This window comes from Hypomesus nipponensis, chromosome 23 (assembly GCF_054491055.1).
Source record: "Hypomesus nipponensis isolate SF chromosome 23, ASM5449105v1, whole genome shotgun sequence".
Taxonomy (NCBI): domain Eukaryota; kingdom Metazoa; phylum Chordata; class Actinopteri; order Osmeriformes; family Osmeridae; genus Hypomesus; species Hypomesus nipponensis.
Genome location: NC_140383.1, coordinates 3,775,001 through 3,798,850, shown reverse-complemented (window position 1 = coordinate 3,798,850; position 23,850 = coordinate 3,775,001). Strand labels below are relative to the sequence as shown.

The 23,850-nt window shown below is 49.7% G+C and overlaps 3 protein-coding genes across 7 annotated transcripts in view; all 3 read left to right on the top strand.

Moving 5' to 3' along the window:
* The first annotated feature begins 14 nt into the window (after positions 1 to 14).
* Positions 15 to 12,286, top strand: col8a1a (collagen, type VIII, alpha 1a). Its single transcript, XM_084689908.1, has 3 exons — positions 15 to 108; positions 8,286 to 8,598; positions 8,900 to 12,286. Exons 2-3 carry the CDS (start codon positions 8,289 to 8,291, stop codon positions 10,837 to 10,839), a joined length of 2,250 nt encoding a protein of 749 aa, XP_084546034.1. The 5' UTR covers positions 15 to 108; positions 8,286 to 8,288; the 3' UTR covers positions 10,840 to 12,286.
* Positions 12,287 to 12,751: 465 nt separating this feature from the next.
* Positions 12,752 to 14,533, top strand: jagn1a (jagunal homolog 1a). The gene is made up of 3 exons (XM_084688948.1): positions 12,752 to 12,852; positions 13,263 to 13,387; positions 13,609 to 14,533. Exons 2-3 carry the CDS (start codon positions 13,299 to 13,301, stop codon positions 14,069 to 14,071), a joined length of 552 nt encoding a protein of 183 aa, XP_084545074.1. The 5' UTR covers positions 12,752 to 12,852; positions 13,263 to 13,298; the 3' UTR covers positions 14,072 to 14,533.
* A 269-nt stretch (positions 14,534 to 14,802) lies between these two features.
* tfg (trafficking from ER to golgi regulator) overlaps positions 14,803 to 23,850 on the top strand; it is a 12,842-nt gene continuing 3,794 nt past the window's right edge. The window contains exons 1-7 of one of the 5 annotated variants that reach the window (XM_084688945.1): positions 14,811 to 14,962; positions 15,242 to 16,152; positions 16,697 to 16,908; positions 17,051 to 17,134; positions 19,292 to 19,438; positions 19,549 to 19,716; positions 20,847 to 20,999. In XM_084688945.1, the coding sequence (XP_084545071.1) occupies positions 16,725 to 16,908; positions 17,051 to 17,134; positions 19,292 to 19,438; positions 19,549 to 19,716; positions 20,847 to 20,999 (736 nt within the window). In that variant the 5' untranslated portion in view covers positions 14,811 to 14,962; positions 15,242 to 16,152; positions 16,697 to 16,724. Of the gene's footprint in view, positions 14,963 to 14,996; positions 15,116 to 15,241; positions 16,153 to 16,696; positions 16,909 to 17,050; positions 17,135 to 19,291; positions 19,439 to 19,548; positions 19,717 to 20,846; positions 21,000 to 23,850 lie in introns of those variants that run through there. The other 4 variants (XM_084688944.1, XM_084688943.1, XM_084688946.1 and 1 more) reach the window with 4 other exon arrangements.

Genomic DNA, 23,850 nt, shown 5'->3' with positions numbered 1-23,850 from the left:
CTGGAGTCTGTTCACGACACGTATCCCAGGGTTCTCTCTGTCTGTATGTCCACCCTGACCAGGCGTCTGCAGTGATTATTATCCTCCCCCGGCCGCTCACAGAGAAAGGTAAGCAGCTTCAAGCTTTGACTCCACTCCACTCTGCAACAACACCATGAAAATAGCGATGCTTTGGAACTAAGCACCTGATGATGTTAGTTAGACCTGCTTGTGTGATGCCTGTTGCCTGTCTGAATGGAAGCTGGTGGATTGTAATCCAGAGAAACAGAATGATTTTGAGAAGGCTGTTTTGGTGGGCATGGTTTTCCTTCTCATAAACTGCAAACTTTTGTTTTGTGATTCCAGTGACTGTAATTCAATCTTAATGAATGAAAGTTTTGACAGTTGCTTGACTAAAACATGGAACGGATTATTGGTTTATTTTCCTGCCTTACACTTATTTTACACCTTGTTGGTATTTTATTTGTACTTTTCGCCATGTCTGTGCTGAGTGGATTCCATCAAACCAAATAAAAAAGGACCTACTGATTAATAATGAAAACTCATACAGCACAATCTATCCTCCTTGACTGAGATTAGTAGCACCAGACACCAGGGTTCGTAGGCCTCCCTGGGTGAAGTGACAGCGCCCCCTAGTGTGGTGGAGACCCCGCTAGGCCCACCCAGATCCACTGAACATCACCATCCACAGGGAACAGGAATGTGTGTGTTCATGAAAGAATGAAGATCTATGTGTGAGTCTAAATGTGTTTGGTGTTTGTATTGTGTGTGTGTGTGTGCACATGTTTGTGCAAGTGTATTTGCAAATCTGTGTGTCGGCATGGGAGTGTGTGTGTCTATGTGTATGTGTGTGTGTGTGTGTGTGTGTGTATGTGTGTGTGTGACAGGGCCAAATTGAGTCAGAGCAGCAGTTTGGTGAGAACAGGACCTAGAGTAAACACTGTCATTGGTCGAGAATTGCTACTTTTCTCCACGGTTACAACCACCCATTGGCCAACCAATATCCTCTCTCTGGAATACTGACAGACAGTTGGTTTACCGGTGTGTCAATCACAGTCAAACTTAACTGAATGCTGACAGGTAATTCAGTAGCTCCATGTCATCTCACAGACCTGAACAGCTGTTGCTCTGATTTACACTCAACTGCTAAAGTTTCCTGACTGGAACTTCATACTATCCAGGTGATTTGTAAATCAACAGTTGGTTGTTTGTACTAATAGGAATGGATGGGAGACTGGGTCTAGTTGACAGAACATGAAGGTACCAGAACCAGAACTAAATGATCTCACTGTGTCAGGGAGGGACCAGGTTGAAGGTTGAGGTTATCTCTCAGCGTTGTGAACCTGTCTGACTGTGACCAAATGTAGTTCACAGGAACATATCTCTACCTCTCTCTCTCTCTCTCTCTTTCAATCTATCTTTAGCTCAGTTGTTCTCTCTCTCTCTCTTGTCTTGTTTTGAAGGTTTGGTCAGTTTGGAGACCTTATCTCAAACATTGTGTTTTTATAAAAATGTTGTTGTTGTTGTTGTTGTTGAGAAGACGTATTTTCCACAGCTACGCCCGTTATGAATTCCGAACTGATCATTTCTAACCCCCTCCCCCCAAACACACACATACACAAACACACACACACACCATCTCTCTGTCCCTCTCTACTTTCCCACCATCAGGTTTGGTTTGGTTAACGGTGGAAAAGTGACGAGAGACATAAAGCCAAGCATGGGACAGTGTGCCAGCAGTTGGAGCATGCTGTTACCATGACAACCTGATACCCAGCCTGTCCTACTGTGGACACAGGAGGAGGGAGACACTGGGTCCAACAGGCCAGGAAAGAGTGTGTGTGTGTGTGTGTGTGTGTATATGTGTGTGTTTGTGTGTGTTTGTGCAAAGGGAATTTAGGGTGGACAAAGGACCCTAGAGAGAGGGATAATGTGACAAAGAGAGAGAGCATCTGTAAACATGGTTGGGTCATTAAGCTACACAGCTGTGGCAAGATGGAGTGTGTGTGTGTGTTTGTTTGTGTGTGTGCTTATCTATGTGGTGGGGGTAGGAGAGTGGCAGCGTGCGTACACTGTGAGTGTGTGGAATGGGTGTATGTGGTATGTGGTATGTGGTATGTGTGTGTGTGTGATTTTACAAATGTGTGCTTGTGTGCATGTGGCATCCTGCGTAGTGTGTGTGTCTTTGGAATGTGTGTCTGTTGCACCCCCATTCACTCTCTAGGAACAAATAGAATCGAGAGAGACAAACACAGAAAGGCAGATGGAGAGAGAAAGAGAGAGAGAGAGAGAGAGAGAGAGAGAGAGAGAGAGAGAGAGAGAGAGAGAGAGAGAGAGAGAAAGAGAGAGAGAGAGAGAGAGAGTGTGACACAGAGGGAGAGAGAGTGTGAGAAAAAGAGAGAGAGAGAAGGGAGTGTGAGAGTGTGTAAAAGAAGAGAGAGAGGGACAGGAAGGGGGGTGAATACTAGCTGTGGTCCTGAGAGGAACAGGAAGGTCCAGTGGTTTTCTGCTCCCTGGGATCGGGACCTCTTCTGTCGGAATGTTTCTAGGCTCGTTCAAAGTTCAAAGTGAAAACAGAAATGTCAATATTCCGTTTGGTGCCCCTGGTGGTTATGTCTTCATTACCACAAGGTCACTCTAATGACCTCTTTCCCTCAAAGATTTTGCCGACAGCACACCTCCTCTCTCCTTCGGCCCCTTTCTCTCTCCCTCCTCCATCCTTTTCCTCTCTCTAACCCCCATCGCACCTCCTCTGGAAGACAGGAGCATGGCAGACTGACATGTGTCTGCTCATTCAGAGAGAGAGATAGAGAGAGACTGAGGGAGAGAGAGAGCAAGAGAGAGATTAAAGGAGAGGTAAGGAGAAAGAGATGGGCAGGAGAGAGAGAGAGTGTGGATGAAGTAAAGACAGAGAGACAGAAGTCAGATTTAGAGAAAAGCCTGGAGGAGCGGAGGAGGAGAGACAGGCCGGAGCTCCCCTTGTGGCGGAGGGATTTTTCCATCCACGAGAAGGACGGATGGAAGAGATGACAGGATGTTTTAGAGAGAGGGTGTTTTGGAGAGAGGGGGTTTTACAGAGATGGTGTTTTGGAGAGAGGGTGTTTTGGAGAGAGGGGGTTTTGGAGAGAGGGGGTTTTACAGAGAGGGCGTTTTGGAGAGAGAGTGTTTTGGAGAGAGGGTGTTTTGGAGAGAGAGTGTTTTGTAGAGAGGGTGTTTTGGAGAGAGGGTGTTTTGTAGAGAGGGTGTTTAGGAGAGAGGTTGTTTTAGAGAGAGGGTGTTTTGGAGAGAGGGTGTTTTGTAGAGAGGGTGTTTATGAGAGAGGTTGTTTTAGAGAGAGGTTGTTTTGGAGAGAGGGTGTTTTGTAGAGAGGGTGTTTTGGAGAGAGGGTGTTTTGGAGAGAGGGTGTTTTGTAGAGAGGGTGTTTAGGAGAGAGGTTTTTTTAGAGAGAGGGTGTTTTGGAGAGAGGGTGTTTTGTAGAGAGGGTTTTTAGGAGAGAGGTTGTTTTAGAGAGAGGATGTTTTGGAGAGAGGGTGTTTTGGAGAGAGGGTTTTTTGTAGAGAGGGTGTTTTAGAGAGAAGGTGTTTTAGAGAGAGGGTGTTTGTAGAGAGGGTGTTTAGGAGAGAGGGTGTTTTAGAGAGAGGGTGTTTTGTAGAGAGGGGGTTTTGGAGAGAGGGGGTTTTGTAGAGAGGGGGTTTTGTAGAGAGGGGGTTTAACAGAGGGGATGTTTGGAGTGAGGGTGTTTTGGAGAGAGGGTGTTTTGTAAGAGAGGGGGTTTTCGAGAGATGGGTTTTGGAGAGAGAGTGTTTTGGAGAGAGGGTGTTTTGGAGAGAGGGTGTTTTGGAGACAGAGTGTTTTGGCGAGAGGGTGTTTTGTAGGGAGTTTTGGAGACAGAGTGTTTTGGCGAGAGGGTGTTTTGGAGAAAGAGTGTTTTGCAGTACTCAGCTGAGTGCTTGGCCCGTGCTGCATTCTGTCAGCCAGCAGCACATTCTTTTGTCCGTGCACTGTGTGTGTGTCTGAGTGTGTATGTGTTTGTGTGTGTGTGTGTCATTTTTATATTTTCCATATATAGAAAGACCCACATCTCTCTCTCTCTCTCTCTCTCTCTCTCTGTCTCTCTCTCTCGCTCTCTCTGTCTCTCTCTCTCCTTTTCACTCCCTCTCTCTCTCTGTCTCTCTCTCTCTTTCTCGTACACACACACACACAGGAAACCAAGGCCAGGTGTATTTCCATGAGTGAAATATCAGGCCATATGTAGCAACCACACCCAACTTGTCTCCACTACTACGCATCCCCTTTACCCCTTTTTTTCTCTCTCTCTCTCTCTCTCTCTCTCTCTCTCTCTCTCTCTCTCTCTCTCTCTCTCTCTCTCTCTCTCTCTCTCTCTCTCTCTCTCTTCTCTCCCTATCTCTCTCTCCCTCTCTCTCCCTCTCTCTCTCTCTCTCTCCCTCTCTCTCTCTCTCTCTCTCTCTCTCTCTCTCTCTCCCTCTCCCTCTCCCTCTCTCTCTCTCTCTGTCTCTCTCTGTCTCTCTCTCTCTCTGTCTCTCTCTGTCTCTCTCTCTCTCCCTCTCTGTCTCTCTCTCTCTCTCTCTCTCTCTCTGTCTCTCTCTCTCTCTCTCTCTCTCTCTTTCTCTCTTGCCCTCTCTCTCTCTTTCTACCTCTCTTTCTGTCTCCTCGGCCCTCTCCACAGTTAGTAAAATTGCTGGAACAATGATATTATGACTTTACAATTTGCAAAGAATGACATTCTTCTAATCGGGAATATCTATTTTTATGTTTTGCCATCATTACATAGTATAAACGCATCATCTTGTGAAGTGAATCTGAGTGAGCCAGCTGAGTCGGTACTTCTTTACCATGTGTGTGTGTGTGTTTCACACACCTGATTGTTTGTGTAGTGTGTGGACAGACAGACATCTGGAAGTGGTCGGTGTGAGACACACACACACACACAGAAGAGGATGAAGATTTGATTATTTTCTAGGCTGTCTGGGACAGTCAAGGTATATTGAGTGCTCTGTGGAGTGTGACACACCACCAACCAAGCGGTTTTAGTTTCAGATGTGTGTAAATGTTCACAGTCACCTGACCCTGTGGTCCAACAGTCTGGGAATTGAGGGTTGAATAAAGGAAAGGACGAAAGAAAGGGAAATTTGAAGGAAGCATATAAAACAAAACTTCAGGAAAAAAAGAAAATTACAGTGTCACTTTAGTTCCTGGCTGCTGATGTAGAATCTTCATGTAGTGTAAGTATGAAAACAGAGAACGTGTCAACACCGTCACACTCCAACACAGGAGCCTGGGGAAGAACACTGTCAGACAGTTATGGGGTGGTGGGGTTGGTGTGTGTGTACAGTGTGTGTGTGTGTGTGTGTGTGTGTGTGAGTGTGTATGTAAGTCAGTGTGTTCATCTTTTGGGCCTCATAAACAGAGCAGGCCCAGGTGGTTGTGGGTTCTGGCTAATGCCATCCTGTCTGATGACAACCTATTGCAACTTTTATGGTGCAGCCAACAGGGTAGTGTAACAGGGACGTGATGCCAACCAGAGCTGAGGGGGGGGTTCTGCAGCGTGTGTCTTCAGATGTGTCTCCACCTGATACAGTCAACTGGCGTTCTCTTTGTATGGTGGCAAAAACCCTGACAGGCTTGTTGTTGTCACGACGACGTCGTGCTCTTGCCTGTCTGTCGATGAACAGAATTGTGTTCTTGTGTTTCTCATGTTTCTCTTTCTCTCACACACACACACACACACACACGCACACAAACACAAACACAAACACAAACAAATGCACACACACATTCACATGGACAGCATGAACTGAAAACAGCACATACTGTACATTAACTAGTGTTCTCTGACTATCTTCCACCAGTTTATGTACAGTTGCTCCTTTGTTTAGAGGACTGCGCCCGGTCTGCACATATGGTATGCCTTTAGCCAGGCAGTGACACTTACCACCCAGCCCACAAAACCTCCAAACAGTCTTGGGGGGGAAAAAAAGCATTTGTTGACACTCTCAATTAGCAATTTGGTGGCAGAAGTGCGTATGAGAGTTTGACCAACCGTCACGATAAAGGTAGTGTACCTATCCTTCCACCTTAATCTTTCCTTTACTTCCTCTTCACGTTTTTGTTTAAAATGTCCATGTTTGTGTCTAGGCTTGTGGCTTTAAGGTTTTAAAAGTTAATTTCATTTTGGTTAACTAAAACTGAACGTTTATAGACTGTTCCCTGCTGATCAGGAGTTTGTGTTTCACAGGTTTCAAATGAAAGCAAATCAAGCCTTGATCTCCACCTGAGAGTAATTTGTCACGCAAAAGCAAAAGAAGATGAGGTGATATTGATAGATGTTGTTCTGCTGCATTTGTCTGCTATTATAGAAAGACAGACACACAGAGAGGAGATTAATTCTCGTCAGAGGAGTGTGAAGTCACAGTCACCGTCCAGACTGACAGGACTGTCTCCCTCCTCTCCTCTCCTCTCCTCTCCTCTCCTCTCCTCTCCTCTCCTCTCCTCTCCTCTCCTCTCCTCTCCTCTCCTCTCCTCTCCTCTCCTCTCCTCTCCTCTCCTCTCCTCTCCTCTCCTCTCCTCTCCTCTCCTCTCCTGTCCTCCACCCCCACCCCACCCCCCCTCACTCCTCAGGCTCCCTCCTCCCCCAGGTTAAGGATTCTATTTCCAGCTCTATTCTATTTCCAGCTCCATTCTATGTCCAGCTGGGACAGAGAACAGGGACGTGCTGGAAATGGGAAGCTGCTGTTGGGCAAAACGCCGCTCGTGGCATTCCTCACGCCTCCTTTTGCACGTCTGGCTCCCATCGCCACGGAAACCCTCTGGGCCCCCTTCAAAGGGCGGAGAGGGCCGGCTCCCACGGCAGGGTAGAGGGTGGCACGGCCGTGCTAGAATCACCAGCTGCCTGAGAAAAGGTCAAAGGTCAAACAGAGACACTCTTCTAGCAGTGAGCTAAACCCAGGGTATGGTGTAGAGGGCCGGGACTGGGGAGCGCCGGGGCTAGGGCTGGGGCCACGCTGGGGTAGAGCTGGGCTGGGGCTGGGGCCAGGCCGGGGTGGAGCTGGGCTGGGGCTGGGGTTGGGGCTGGAGAACAGGGCAGGGTTTAGAGACATCCAGGTTCATCACTGCAACATTCGTCATCAAAAATCAAATGTATTTGTATAGCCCTTTTTACAAGCAAAGTCACAGACTTCACATACGCTCATAGAACTGCCCCTCAACCAACCTAAACCCTCAAGGAAGACAAGGAAAAACTCCCAGAAAAACTGACTAGAGGAGACAAAAATTGAAGAAACCTTCGGAGGAGCAATTCAGAGAGGGATCCCCTCCTCCAGAGACGGTTGGTGAAAGAGAGGTGCAGAACACAGGCTTAACATAGACATACAGAAGGGAAGTGTCAATGGGTGTTGAAACACCAAATTCAAGGTGTCATTCAATTACAATTCATGAACTGGTCATCCCTGTGCAGGCGTATCAACTGGTTGCCATGACAGATGTGGTAACTAACCTGGAGAGTCGGTTACAGTTTTGCAACAGGAAGTATACTTCTGAAGGAAACTTTCAGTTTTGCAGCTTGGCAGTGTCTGATGAGATTGTGGCTCCCCCTTGTGGCAGGAGGGTCTTCCTGGAGGGTCTTCTGCTGTGTGCTGGACCAGCCAGGCCTGGCTGTCACCTGCTCACCGGGCTGCTCAGTTTGAAAGATGTCACATTTTATTTTATTTTTGACAGTGTTGGGTTTAGAGATAAGTTAAACATGGCAGAACAAGCTGAGAAAACACACACATCCTCTTTGAACCAGCACACATTTCCATCCCAAATCAACATGTTTAAATGTAATCATTGTGAATAAATAATAAATATAATTGCGGGTCTCTCTCTTGTTTGGGATGGTTGTTTTCTGGGTCAGTATAGATAGAATGTTTGTCTTGAGGGCTGACATTAGATGATTGACTTTCTCAGAGACAAACAATTAAAAGGAAATAATGTCATCCCTGCTTTCAAATAACTGTACTGTAATACTTGGTCTGACCAGCAGGGAGAGACAGAGTTAACAGTTGAAAGAGTGACATCTGTGGGGAAGATTTATTATCTGAGAGAGTAAATAACCTAAAGGATCCTACAACAAAGAAAGACAACTGACACGTATATTAATATAACTGTTACCTAACTTGTGTGATGAAGGGCTCGATTGTGGCACAGCTCAGACTGACAAGTAACCCTGGTATTCGTAACCATCTCTCTCATTTTCTGTCCTAATCATGTCTTTTTTATTTTTTTAGGCCATGGCATTCCCTCCCTTCTCCCTCTCCTCCACCCCTCTCCTCCTCACGCTGTTGCAGCTGACAGTGCTCCCTCTGGTGTTTGGAGGTGCATACTACGGCCACAAGCCACACCCCCAGCACCACCAGCCCCTCCCACACTTGGCCCACATGGGCATGGGCAAGGAGGGCCTTCCCCAACAGCAGTACCTGGGCAAGGACATGCACCACATGCAGTACCCGCAGTACAGGAAGGAACTGCCCCAGATACCCATGCACATGGGCAAAGAAAACCCTCGCAAGGGTGGCATGAATGGCGGAGGCCAGGATAAAGGTGAGACAGGGCTCACATAAAACTCGGATCAGCTATATTCAGTGTTAGAACTCAGACTTTAGCTGTGTTTTCTCACAGATGCCCATGCATGGTTTCTACCAATCAATGAATTAGGACATGGAACGTAAATAGATTTGTCAGTTTTTCTCAGAAAGAACACTTGTGGGGGACAAAGCTTTCCCCCGGCACCTAAACAACAAAACAAAATCCTGATGCTCTGACCACCACGTTAGCAGTTATCTGATGTAAAAACCCCATGTCTGTAGATCAACTAGTTGTTTACCAGTCGTCTGTCCTCTAGGTCTGACCATTCCCAGTGGAGCAGAAGGGTACCCAGCAGGTGAGCCAGGACCTTCTGGGCCCGCTGGGCCAGAGGGCCCCCCTGGGCCACCTGGGCCTGCAGGAAATGGAGAGCCAGGGCTCCCTGGTAACCCTGGCCCACAAGGCCCGCCAGGGTTCCCTGGAGTGGGCAAACCAGGGCTCCCAGGTCTACCCGGAAAGCCAGGCGGCTTAGGAGAGCAAGGGCTGCCAGGGGAGCTGGGCCCTAACGGTCCCGAGGGAGAGATAGGACAGCCAGGGCCTCAGGGGCCCCCTGGTCCTCCAGGCCTGCCAGGGATGGGTAAGCCTGGGGGTCAGGGTCTCCCAGGCCAACCGGGCCCCCGAGGGGAACCAGGGCACAAGGGCCTCCCAGGACTACCGGGGTTACCAGGACCTAAAGGAGACAAGGGGATCGGTCAGCCAGGACAGCCAGGACATAAGGGCCTACCGGGGCCCCCTGGACCTCCAGGCCAAGGAGGGGTGCCAGGAGTGGGCAGGCCAGGGATGAATGGGGTGCCAGGTCCATCAGGAGGCCCGGGGAAGCCGGGTGGCCCTGGTGAACCAGGACCAGCAGGGCCACCAGGAGAAGGGGGAGATGTCGGCCCACCAGGTCTGCCCGGCCAGGGGAAACCAGGCCAGAATGGCCTCCCGGGACAGGCAGGCTTACCAGGAGGGAAGGGCCACCCAGGACCACCTGGTCTGCCTGGGAAGCCAGGTCTGCCTGGCTTCGGTAAGCCAGGGTTCCCGGGACCAAAGGGTGATAAAGGCATGGGAGGGCAGCCTGGAGGACCAGGGCCGAAAGGAGATAAAGGACACGGTGGTCTGCCCGGAATGCTTGGACCCCCTGGAACTAATGGCCCACCTGGTGGCCCCGGGCCTATGGGTCCCCCCGGGGGAGTTGGTGGCCCTGGACCCAAAGGGGAGGCTGGAGAGGCAGGGCCAAAGGGGCTTGAAGGAGGTCTGGGTGAGCCCGGACCTCCGGGCCTGCCTGGTGAGAATGGCCTCCAAGGAGAAGGAGGGGAGCCAGGACCCAGAGGCCCACCTGGTCTCTCAGGGCCTAAAGGAGAAGGTGGACACAAAGGGCTCCCAGGCCTCCCTGGAGGTCCGGGCCTGCCGGGACTAAAGGGAGATGGAGGACTGCCAGGTGAGGTGGGTCCCCAAGGTCCTAAAGGTATCCCAGGAATGGGAGGTGCTGGCGGGCCTATCGGACCACCTGGTCTTCCTGGGCCCAAAGGAGACAGTGGCTCCCCGGGTCAGCCCGGCAACGTAGGCGAGGGCAGCCCAGGTGTTCCAGGTCCTGTCGGACCTCCAGGGAAAGCAGGTCCAGGAGGACCTCCAGGACAACCAGGTCAGGCAGGCCCTCCTGGACCCCCAGGCCCACCTGGAGCCCCTGCCCTGGCCCCCGACATGAGCGGAGTCCTCCCTGAGATGGGTCATGGGCTGGATGGCGTGAAGGCCGGAGGCTACGGCAAGAAAGGCAAATACGGTGGGAATGGCGCCGGAGAAATCATGGGCGCCAACGGTCTGGAGATGCCGGCATTCACCGCTCTGGTGACCACACCCTTCCCACCCGTGGGCAGTCCAATCATCTTCGACAAGCTCCTGTACAATGGTCGTCAGAACTACAACCCCCAGACTGGCGTCTTCACCTGCGACATGCCCGGGATCTACTACTTTGCCTACCACATCCACTGCAAAGGAGCCAACGTGTGGGTGGCTCTGATGAGGAACAATGAGCCGGTCATGTACACGTACGACGAGTACAAGAAGGGTTTCTTGGACCAGGCCTCAGGCAGCGCTGTGTTGCCCCTACAGCCAGGGGACACTGTGTTCCTCCAGCTGCCGTCAGACCAGGCCGCTGGACTGTACGCCGGCGAGTACGTCCACTCATCCTTCTCTGGGTACTTGTTGTACCCCATGTAAAGACCCGGAACAAGAGGGGGACGGGGGGAGAGACTAAGGAGGGATGTGGGTTAGGGTGGTGGAGAGCCTAGGAGTGTATGGTGAGAAGCCACGTGTTGAAAAGATTGATCGTGGGGATACTTCATTGTGAGTTTTTTTCAATGAAACGTTAAGTATCTGTTGAAGGTCTGCGGTACATCGTTGTAGAGATGGACATGAGAGGGAAGGTTTCTGACGGAGGAATCTGAAAGAAGAGCGTGGATGTAATATACAGTTACTTTATAGCCATCTGAAGACTGAAAAATTGAAGTTAATAATATCTGCTTGGTTTAAAAGTTTGTTAAAGAGTAAAATTGGAAATTCCAAATAGTTTATGTGAAAATATCACTTCTTGTTTGGTGTTTGTCACAGAATGCCAAGGTTTTCCCTTACCCTTAATGTTCTTAAGCAAACTGGCAGCTGCCGTAAACTGATTTTGTGGCAAAGAATGTAAATTGGATTTAAAACATGAAAGGAAAATAAGTTTTGATAAAATAAAATGTCACAAGAAATTGTATCAGTCACAATGCAGCGATAGACAATTGATCTTGATTGTTCAAGATTCCAAAAGATTAGTTTCCTCTTATTTTGTACTTGTATGTTTTTTTCTCCATTATTTTCTGACTATTATATACAAACACCATTTGTGATGTTTAAGAAGATTTTGGCAGATGCAATGGACAAACGTAATTTACAGTGACATGGGAGTAGTAGTCTTGTACAATGCCTTTTTTGGTATGTAGAAACTCTTAACAGACAGACTGTTTGACTCAGAAATATGAAAACCACTGCTGTCTATGTACATACCCATGACTTCATGTTTGTCTGTCAACATCTGAAGGAAGCAGTAGAGTTGTTGTTGGCCAAGATATGAAAATTGCTATAGAGAGCACAGACCTTTTTTTCCAGAGATTTGTACAGCATATAAGGAGAGATTGATATTTGATACTGATTAGATCACCCCCACTGACGTAACAGAATTCACAATTTAATTATTCTTACGTTCTTATTTCAATACATTTTTATTTTAATGAAAGTCTGGACTTTTGGAACCAATGATTCCTTAGCTAAGATGAGCACAATGCATTTTCTGATGTATATTTTGGCTTCATTCTAAATCAGGACTCCTCCTTTTTGGACCAGTCATTGTAAAACTATTATGAGAACAGTAACATCAGTAGAAATAGGCTGAGATTGCTTTGTCCCCTTTGCCCCTCAGCCCCTAGCACAAAACATGTGAAAAGGAGTTTGACAAAAGTCTTAGAACAACTCTCTCTGTAATTTATTATTTTGACTACTTTGTTTTTTTTTTCATATGGGACCAGGGTGCTAAACTGTTAGTATAACCAAAAGAAAACTGTTTTAATATTATACTGTTATTACTGTTTATGTTGTTTTTTTAAAATAAAGATGATTTAATTAAGAAATTAAGAAAGACAGTTGTGTTTTATTTAATAGGGCCTGCCATCAACACAGGAGTAATTATATACAATTGCGTGCTGTGATTGTTTTCTGAAATGTCAATGGTCCAGTTAGCTTCTTAAACATTAAATACATTTTAAGATAATTGATCTTGTAACTGAGACAACGAATTATGTAGCAACACAATTCTATCCATAATGTATCTCAGATTTTGAGTTATAACCCTTTAGTAGATGTATCTACACATTTGAGAATGTCACTACGATCTAGCAAAAATGTATTTCAGGGGATTTGAGATGAGTCGTTATTACATTCTCCTTACATATATTATAAAGTTAACAACAGAGACTTCCGTTCATATAATTGGTTTATGTTTACGCGAGGACCAGCGACAAGAGAGAGGAAGCTGCGCGGAAGATGTTGATTGGATGTGGAAGGCGACCATGGGATGCTCTGCACGTGCGCAGACTATGTCGTGCCGGGCGCTGCACTTGCTCAGTTTTCACTCTCTATGCTGTGCCGAGCTGATTATCAGTCCGGGTTATCTTTTCGCTATTCTTGGAAAAGTAAACGGTAAGTGTACTGAATAGTTATTTAAAAGATAAATGCATATGGCTAAATATAGGGAAATTATTATTGAGGGCAAAGCTGAGATTTAAACGAGAAGTTTGATGGCTAGGCCAGCTAGCTGTCACCTAGGAGCCTAGCATCAGAGAGACATCTGGCGTAGCACAAAGAAACTCCATCCCCCTACTTTTGAGTTGCTTGTAGCTAGCGAATATCTAGCGAACCTCGAAAATGATTGCTAGAATTTGTAGCACTACGTTTGATCTACGTGAAGTATCAGGGGAAAAGCTTTCCAAACCATGATTTTCTAGCGTTATTGGTGTCATACAACAGCTGTTGTAAAGTATTTGCTGTATAGTGAATGACCTAACGTATCTTTTTATCTGTACCACAAATACATATTCTGATGTTGCCAGGCTTTTGCGTGTCTGTCAGAGCAGTTTGTATACAACATGACATCTCGTGTTGGCCCGCGAGCGGCTGGCACTGATGGAAGCGACTTCAAACACAGAGAGAAGGTGTCTTCACACTACCAGATGAGGTGAATAAGGACGTCTGTCTGCCTTCTCTGTCTCCCTTAAAGAGCTGTTCTGTCCCGTCATTTGGTCTGTCCGTCTGTTTATCTTGTGTGTCTATTGCTCTACTTGATCCATCTTTATCCAGTTGGTTTATTCCCCTGTGTGTTTCACGTGTATATTGTCTATGTACGGATGGCCTCCATCTCTGTCAACCGAACGCCCCCTATATTGTTTTGTGTTCTAGCGCCAGTCTAAAGTCAGAAGTGCGTAAGCTGAATTTCGTCCATCTCATTACCTGGCTCATGATTGCTGCCCAGGTGACAGTCAGCCACCTCAGCCTTGTGTCACATGACACGATCGCCACACCCTACCAATGGGAGTACCCTTACCTGCTGAGTCTCCTCCCCCTGCTCTTCAGCAGCCTATCACTGCCCAGGAACAACATCAGTTATCTTGTCATCTCCATGATCAGCTCTGGGTTGTTCTCTGTGGCTCCGCTCATCTACGGCGCCATGGAGATGTTTCCTGTTGCCCAGCAGCTGTATCGCCATGGCAAAGCGTACCGGTTTATCTTTGGGTACTCGGCGGTGACGGTTATGTACCTGGTGATGGTGATCGCCGTGCAGGTGCACGCCTGGCAGATCTACTACTGCAAGAAGCTGCTGGATGCATGGTTCAACTCCACACAGGAGAAGAAGAAGAAATAGTCAGGAAATAGTCAAGAAACGTCAAGATTGTGATTTATGACTGGTGAAAATTTGTTTTTATTTTTCTTTCTCCTTTTTCTTTCCGTTTATGAATATTAAGTTGTGCTATTTATGAATTCATGTATTTATATATTTTGTAAATTATGAAATACCTTATGTCGGGACACGACCCACATTTATATTGCCATGATGGTTTAAGTTGACAGGAATAGATGGCTACCTTCAGAGCCAGAAAACACAGATTGATAAGGTGTGCCATGTTTCAATAGCAGGAGCAGGAGAACACTGTGTCTTACTGTAATGACAGGGGTCAGGACTGACAGTACTCTCATCCTATGCTGTTGATCCATTATTTATTTAGTTGGCTGTGACATTTGCTCTCAATACAACTGTCTGTACATGTTTTGTTACCAGTGCATATTTGAAACCTATAATCACCATTAAAATTAAAAAGCTATCTGGTCCAGGTATTTTTCTGTATCCATTCACAAATTCACGTAGGCCATTCACTATCCTTTTACATATTTTACTATGTGTGGACTGTGCAGTCTCACTGTATACAGTGCACATACACACCCAGATCATATAACTCAACGACACAATAGGCTACTATACAAATTTAACATGAAGCAAATGCACTCGACGACCGAGCTTGTTCGGGCCTTGTCCTGACGAAAGTTCAGCGCCCAGCCCGATTTGGCCAAGGGAGGCAGAGGCAGTGCGTCTGCGCACCGCTGTATGCCACGTACGGTTTGACGTTGACAAGCAAGTAGACTTCCTGATGTGAAGCTTGGGATCTGTCAGTGCCAGCCATCCCGGTTAACAGCTTTCGGTTGACACGGTCCTCCTGTCAAAAACACCGAAAAAGCGGGATTAAGTCGTCTTTTTCAGGTGAGAATTGCCAACCTTCTAGTTTCGATGCTAAAACCGAGGGAGCTGCTGGCAAAGTGATATTAGCCGTTGATCTGATCGATACAGATGCTACTAGCATTGCTAGCAATGCATAGCAAGTGTTAGCATTTTCGCTATCCTAGCTAGCTACAGGTAAGAGCTTTCGTCGTTATAAACCTTATGTTGGCACGTTGGTTTAAAATGTCAGTATCATATTGTTTTATTGTAGTCATAGAATATGAATATATCATGGTAATTTATGCAGTGTCTGTCTTTCAGCAGCCGGTCAGAATGAAGTAGGGCAAGGGGAGTATTATTTTGCAGGATTCCATCATTTCATTTTGCATGGGGAGTACAATTGGGTCTTTATTAAGCATGATTCTATATCCTGTCAGTGACACAGGAAAATGGCCTAGCTTGCTAATATAATTAGCTAGCCAGCTAGATACGTGTACCAGCTATCTTGCTGAAGGTGTAGTAGCAAGCTATAATAAACATTAGTGACAAATCTATTCGGCAATCTATAACGGGGTTTGAACTGTTTTTTCCAGTTTGAAATGTAATGTTGAAATGTAAGCTAGCCTACTACGTTGTTAAAATCTGGATACGTAGTTAGCGATTCATACTTGCCCAGGGTTAGCTACGCCTGGTCATTAGCTTAGCAAAGTTTAAAGTTTATCCACTAGCTAACGCGTTAGCTGACTGCTAACTCGCCAGCCATCCTACGAAATCAGTAAAAAGGCTCAAAGGCTGTCTCACATTTATGTATAACTTGCTGATGTTTGTAGCTAAGTGTAGTCATTTGTTAGCGACAGTCTAACCGGCAAATTCAGACTTTGCTAGTTTTGGCAGAAAAGGGTGTGTCTAAGTGGATACGTGTAAACTTGTTTTGTGTATCGAGACGGCGCTACTGAATGACGGGTGTCTTCCACAACAGTGAATATATCACATAATTAATTATCTACCTAGCTAGCTACAACTTGTAGTACAAGTTGGTGTGGGAGGTGGCATTCTCTATTTGATGTCATGACAACGGTTGCAGATAATGACGAACTCTTCTATAATAGAGATGTAATCCTAACTAAACAAGGGTTTGATAAGGAATTGATTTCATTTTTCAACTGATAACTGGGACGGAATGTATTTGACCTGTACGCCCAATCCGTGACTTCATAAGCATTCAAGGAGCCGTGAGTTGAGCTACTTGGCCGTGTGACAAATTACCTACCTACTCGTGTTCTATATTCCAATATCATTGATTGATCAATGATTGATTCGTTAATAATAAAGAGCCCGTTCAACACAATGGCCTTATAGACTCTCTTATCCAGAGGCTTGTTTTACAGTGACCAAAGTCTGGGAAAGACGTTTAGACCCAGGCCTTGTTTAAGCTAGAGGCTTATGCCAGCTCAGCCTGTAGTATATGTACCTTAGACTTTGGAAGCAGAGTGGAGATGTAAACTTAACTGTATTCTACTGCAAAGCAGAGAAGTGACTCGAGACCACACTTACCAGGTTTAGCCTCATAAAAAAAGACCCATTGAACCAGCTAATTCAAGATTGGATGCCGTAATAACACCATATTCAAAACATTGGATGATATATAACCTGGGCTGAATCTTTTAATGTTTTTTTGTTTTTTTACTTATTTAAACCCCCCCCCCCCCCCTCCAAAGTTGGTTTGTGACGACTAAAAACAAAGTGCATTTGTTTTATTCTCCCTCTCATCCCCAGCGGTGGGAGAAGCAGAGGGCGGGGCACCATGAATGGACAGCTGGACCTCAGCGGGAAGCTGATCATCAAAGCCCAGCTGGGCGATGACATCAGACGCATCCCCATCCACAACGAGGACATCACCTACGACGAGCTGGTTCTGATGATGCAGCGCGTGTTCCGTGGCAAGCTTCAGAGCAGCGATGAGGTCACCATCAAGTACAAGGACGAGGGTAAGAGGGTTATTATGGGGCCAGGGCCAGGCTAGTCCGGGTCAAATACAAAGACTGGGCTGAGAGGGCTACAAGGGCTTGTGTTGGGGGGGAGGGAATGTGTCACCTATTTGTTGACGTTTCTTCTGTTCTCTTCCCACAGACGATGACCTCATCACTATTTTCGACAGCTCGGACCTCTCTTTCGCCATCCAGTGCAGTAGAATACTCAAACTCACCTTGTTTGGTAAGAGCATCCCCGTCACTGACAGAAACTCTTGATGAACTCTTCTATAGGGCACCGGTTCTTCTTCTCCCTCCTCCTCTTCCCCCCTCCCAGCCGGATCAGTGCGACGCTAGAGGGCGGTCTAGCTCCCTGTTTGGCTCCATCCTGCTGCTTACATATCACCCTTTCTCCTTCCCTCTCTCAATCCATCCCCCTTCTCTCAATATCCCTCCCGCTACCCCCCCTCCTTTCTCCCTCTTTCTCCCCCCCTCCTTTCTCCCTCCCTACTTTCTCCCCCCCTCCTTTCTTCCTCCTTTCTCCTTCCCTCTCTCAATCTCTTCCCCCTCTCTCAATATCCCTCCCGCTACCCCCCCTCCTTTCTCCCCCCCTCCTTTCTCCCCCCCTCCTTTCTCCCCCCTCCTTTCTCCCCCCTCCTCCCTCCCTCCCTCCCTCCCTCCCTCCCTCCCTCCCTCCCTCCCTCCCTCCCTCCCTCCCTCCCTCCCTCCCTCCCTCCCTCCCTCCCTCCCTCCCTCCCTCCCTCCCTCCCTCCCTCCCTCCCTCCCTCCCTCCCTCCCTCCCTCCCTCTCTCCCTCCCTCCCTCCCTCCCTCCCTCCCTCCCTCCCTCCCGCAGTGTGGAGCTTTGTGTGTAGCATCTGTCCACTGGAGGGTGAGCTAAGCCTGTGTTTCCCAGACTGAGTACTTCATGTCCTCAGTTAATCCTTCCGTCGCTAGTTGGCCAAAGTCGGCAACACCTTGAAACACTGTCACAACCATCATTATCATCATTAGATATTTAGCTGTCCTGTCTGTCATAACGTTACTCAGTCAGCCTGTACAGAAGACACGCGATAGCGCTGTATCTGCCAGCATAACCGCTGACACACTCTTAATGGACAGATCACGTGGGCTCACTCGCACACAAATGCTCCTACACACATATTCACATTTAGTCATTTAGCAGACGCTCCAGAGCGACTTACAGTAAGTACAGGGACATTCCCCCCGAGGCAAGTAGGGTGAAGTGCCTTGCCCAAGGACACTACATCATTTGGCATGGCCGTGAATCAAACCGGCAACCTTAACCTAACCGCTCTGCCACCTGACTCCACACATAGGCACACTTTTATCTTGCCGAGTGGTAAGGTACCTTCTGCTGGTTTGGTTGGTTGCTGGTTTGGTTGGTTGCTGGTTTGATTGTCTTATATCAACATAACAGCGGTGTCATGGAGAGAGAGGATTCTGTTGTTTTGCACAAGGCCCTGTGCACGTGACCATGCAGTCCTTTTTTACTGTGCGTGTGTGTTGCTCTGTTCCCAGAGCCTTGTCTAAATCAGGTGCACCACATAAACACAGTATGCACATAATAAATAACAAAGGATGGGACTGTAATATATATATATGAGTTTGGTGTGTGTGTGTGTGTGTGTGTGAGAGAGATGTGAGTTTCTGTGCTTCAACCGCAACATTCCTGATTGCTGAGACGCTGACAGACTAGGGAAGATAAAACTATGGAAAACACCTGCAGGGATACTGACCCACTGGATTCTGTGTGTGTGTGTGTGTGTGTGTGTGTGTCCAGAGAGATCCTGACTCAGTGTCTGGTTTGTTGGGTCCTCATGTGTTCTGTGGCTGTAGAGCTGAACACCACGGTCCATTACTGGCACCCCAGCACGTCTGATCTTCTCATTCCGTCAAGCTGATCTGGTTTGGTCCAGTTTGAGCCGGTCTGGACCGCTCACCTGCTCCCCTCCATGACCTTTAACCGGATCAATCCGGAACACCACACGTCCTTGCACCGTGACCAACCCAGTCCCCCTAGAACCCTCCTTCAATGCCCTTAACCACAACCACGCTGTTTACAACCTCTAACCAACCTCCCAGGGTAGCCCACCTCAAGTTGGGGGGTGGTGTGTTGTGGATAGGAGGGGTCAGGGCAGCCAGACGTCCGTCATGGCTGTGTCTGTCCTGCAGAGTGGGGAGCTGCTGCTCGCAGGGAGCAGGGAGCAGGGATGGAGCCACGGCTTCCACTGTCCTCAACTCCTCAGGCTGCAGTCGCATGTTCACTAAATGCTGCACTGTGTTTGAAATCGACTGACATCGCTCTCCCTCTTTCTCTCTTGTTCTGGTTCTTTCCTTCTCTCCTTTCCTGTTTCTCCCCCCTCGCCTGCCTGTCTGCAGTTAACGGCCAGCCTCGTCCCCTGGAGTCCAGCCAGGTCAAGTACCTGAGGAGGGAGCTGATTGAGCTGAGGAACAAAGTCAACAGTCTGCTGGACAGCCTGGAGCCCCCACCCGAGAACGGCCTGGCAGCCAGCGCCCCCCCCAGCGGTACACACACACACACACACACACACACACGCACACACAGAGCAGGATACTCCCTGAACACTGCCACACTAGAGCTGTCTGCGTGCTACAGCGACTCCTCTGTCCTGCAGACGGCGCGGAGGGGCGGGAGGGGAAGGCCCTGGGGAGCGACCCGGCCGTGAAGCAGGCCACGCCCGTCAGCGCTGCCAGCATGTCGGCCTTCGACCCCCTGAAGAACCAGGACGAGGTCAGCAAGAGCGTCATCTCCTCCTTCGGCCTGAGCGAGGACCAGCTCCCAGGTACGTCCCCTCGCCCTCCTGTCCTCCACCTGCCTGGCCCTGCCTCCACCCCTTCAGCCCTCCTGTCCTCCCACCTGCCTGGCCCTGCCTCCACCCCTTCAGCCCTCCTGTCCTCCCACCTGCCTGGCCCTGCCTCCACCCCTTCAGCCCTCCTGTCCTCCCACCTGCCTGGCCCTGCCTCCACCCCTTCAGCCCTCCTGTCCTCCCAGCTGCCTGGCCCTGCCTCCACCCCTTCAGCCCTCCTGTCCTCCCACCTGCCTGGCCCTGCCTCCACCCCTTCAGCCCTCCTGTCCTCCCAGCTGCCTGGCCCTGCCTCCACCCCTTCAGCCCTCCTGTCCTCCCAGCTGCCTGGCCCTGCCTCCACCCCTTCAGCCCTCCTGTCCTCCACCTGCCTGGCCCTGCCTCCACCCCTTCAGCCCTCCTGTCCTCCACCTGCCTGGCCCTGCCTCCACCCCTTCAGCCCTCCTGTCCTCCCACCTGCCTGGCCCTGGCCCTGCCTCCACCCCTTCAGCCCTCCTGTCCTCCCACCTGCCTGGCCCTGCCTCCACCCCTTCAGCCCTCCTGTCCTCCACCTGCCTGGCCCTGGCCCTGCCTCCACCCCTTCAGCCCTCCTGTCCTCCTACCTGCCTGGCCCTGCCTCCACCCCTTCAGCCCTCCTGTCCTCCCACCTGCCTGGCCCTGCCTCCACCCCTTCAGCCCTCCTGTCCTCCCACCTGCCTGGCCCTGCCTCCACCCCTTCAGCCCTCCTGTCCTCCACCTGCCTGGCCCTGCCTCCACCCCTTCAGCCCTCCTGTCCTCCCACCTGCCTGGCCCTGCCTCCACCCCTTCAGCCCTCCTGTCCTTCTGTGGATCGGCACTTCCATCCGTCTATTATCCCTCCATGTGTGTGTGTCCATCCATCCATCTTTCAATCCCTCCATCCATCCATCCTTCCGTCCTTCTATTGATCTATCTTTCCATCCTTCCATCCATCGGTCTGTTTTTCCATTCACCCATCAAGTCATGTGATCGTTTCCATGCACCACCCCCCCCTCCTCTCTGTGCCTGATCCTGACCCCCTGACCACTCCCCTCAGTGCCCCCCCCCCTCCTCTCTGTGCCTGATCCTGACCCCCTGACCACTCCCCTCAGTGCCCCCTGGTGTTGCTGCTGAGGAGCGCTCAGGGACTCCAGACAGTATCGCCTCCTCCTCGTCTGCAGCCCACCAGCCAGGCGTGGGCCCCCAGGCCCAGGCCCCCTATCCTGGGGTGCAGCAGCCGCAAGGACCCCCCGCCACCATGGATGGTACGCACACACACACTCACACACGGACCCGCGTGTGTGGCCAGATAGGGTGTTTGGCTCCTGTGTACATTGACATTAGTTCATTAGTTTCCAGGCTGGATGTGTAGGGAGTGTACCGTGTGTTTTATGACTGTGTGTGGAGCAGGAGTTAGCAGTGTGGGAGGTTTAGCACTTCCAGCTAACTGTCCTAAGTGCTTCTAGTCTACAGGGACTTCTAAAGTCTGTTTCCTGTGTGTGTGTGTGTGTGTGTGTGTGTCTTCTATCAGAGAGATTGGAATGAGGTATCTCAAACTCACAGGGCTTTATCTGATTAGAGTAACCTAGGCCAGGGTAACTAGTCCTAGGCCTGGGTAACTAGTCCTAGGCCTGGGTAACTAGTCCAAGGCCAGGGTAACTAGTCCTAGGCCAGGGTAACTAGTCCTAGGCCTGGGTAACTAGTCCAAGGCCAGGGTAACTAGTCCAAGGCCAGGGTAACTAGTCTTAGGCCTGGGTAACTAGTCCTAGGCCAGGGTAACAAGTCCTAGGCCAGGGTAACTAGTCCTAGGCCAGGGTAACTAGTCCTAGGCCTGGGTAACTAGTCCTAGGCCAGGGTAACTAGTCCTAGGCCTGGGTAACTAGTCCTAGGCCTGGGTAACTAGTCCAAGGCCAGGGTAACTAGTCCTAGGCCAGGGTAACTAGTCCTAGGCCTGGGTAACTAGTCCAAGGCCAGGGTAACTAGTCCTAGGCCAGGGTAACTAGTCCTAGGCCTGGGTAACTAGTCCAAGGCCTGGGTAACTAGTCCTAGGCCAGGGTAACTAGTCCAAGGCCAGGGTAACTAGTCCAAGGCCAGGGTAACTAGTCCAAGGCCAGGGTAACTAGTCCAAGGCCAGGGTAACTAGTCCAAGGCCAGGGTAACTAGTCCTAGGCCAGGGTAACTAGTCCAAGGCCAGGGTAACTAGTCCAAGGCCAGGGTAACTAGTCCAAGGCCAGGGTAACTAGTCCAAGGCCAGGGTAACTAGTCCTAGGCCTGGGTTGTGCCGCCAGGTCTGCTCTTGTTGTTATGGAATGTTCGACCACAGCGGTCCTGGTCAAGCGGCCATGGTGTTCTCTCTCCCCCACCCCCCACCCCCACTCTCCGTCTCACATTATTAACAAACCCTGGGACACTGAGTCACTGTCACAATAATACTCTGGTTTGATGTGAAGCGTGGTATATAGAGTTCCAGAGCAGAGGCCTCAGAAATCCACCGGGCTGCTGTTGTGAGCACAATGTTCTTTTTGAGTTGTTATGGAAGCTGATGTTTTTTTGGGATCCACCATGCGATCACCATCTTGTAAGGATTACCATGTAGACCAGCACAGCAGCGGGAATACTACTTCATCCAGGGTGCTCAATACGGGCCGGGCCTATTATTCTCTCATCCTTTTTATTATCTTTCTATCACAACATGTTTTTTTTCTCCCTCGATCCTACCCTCCCTCTCCACCTCCATCCATATCCGTGACTAAAGCGGTTACTGTAGGAACGCGTGCAGCCGCGTTGTCACGGCTACAGGGTTACCCACGGAGACGGACGCTCCGACGTGTCGCTCCACAACAAGCTCCTGCAGATGTGTGGAAGCCTGTTGTCTGCTCTGTGACTGCTGACCAGACAGACCCTCCCTGGTCTCTCCCCTCCTCCCTCCCCCCCACCTCCGTCCTGCTGGATCCAGCCAGGCAGCATGGAGAAGCACTTGTCCTCGCTGAGCCAGCGTGGAGATGAATGAACGAGGGAGAGCGGAGGAATGAAAACAAACAAGCCCCCTCTCTCTCTCCATTCATCATACTCTCCCCCCCCCCCCCCCCCCATGTCTGTCTGTTCTCCTGTTCCTGGCTCCCTGCAGGGCTGTCTTCAGCAGGGGCGGGGTGAGGGGGGCGGGGGTGGTGAATGTTATGTCCATGTTAATGTTGCGTTCCCCAAAGGTCGACTGAGGTTCTCCTTTTGGAGCGGAGGGGATTCCCAGGAATGGATTTGGCCCTGAGTACTGCGGACAGAGACAGACAAACAGACAGACAGACTGGTCACTCTCTGTCGGGTCTCTCTCTGGTCTCATGCATTCAGTCATGAGCAGAGCTGTTAAGGGAGAAGACTGGAATATTCATGAGGGGACAGGAGACCCTTGTAGAATGTTCATATCTCTCTGAACCAGCCGGTCAGGCAGTGTAATGTGGTCACAGTCTGGCCTGTCTCTGATGAAGGTCCAACCCCGCACTTGAAGCTCCAACCCCGCACTCCTCTCCTGCACTTTCTCAGGAGGATCAGTTTGTCTTCCTTCATTCATCCCTGTCTGCCGGGCTACAGCTGCTGGGCTGGGCACAAGGTCTGGTCTGGTCTGGGACAGAGTTAGTGTGTCCCCTGCTCTCTCTGCTGGGACAGAGTTAGTGTGTCCCCTGCTCTCTCTGCTGGGACAGAGTTACTGTGTCCCCTGCTCTCTCTGCTGGGACAGAGTTACTGTGTCCCCTGCTCTCTCTGCTGGGACAGAGTTACTGTGTCCCCTGCTCTCTCTACTGGGACAGAGTTACTGTGTCCCCTGCTCTCTCTGCTGGGACAGAGTTACTGTGTCCCCTGCTCTCTCTGCTGGGACAGAGTTACTGTGTCCTCTGCTCTCTCTGCTGGGACAGAGTTACTGTGTCCCCTGCTCTCTCTGCTGGGACAGAGTTACTGTGTCCCCTGCTCTCTCTGCTGGGACAGAGTTACTGTGTCCCCTGCTCTCTCCGTCTGCTGGAAGAAACCCAGAAGCATGGCAGCTCCAGAATCTTCCTCTCTTCTCTCTCTCAGAGACACCCTGTAGATGATCTCTGCCCCCCATGTCCTCCCTCTCTCTGCCCCCCA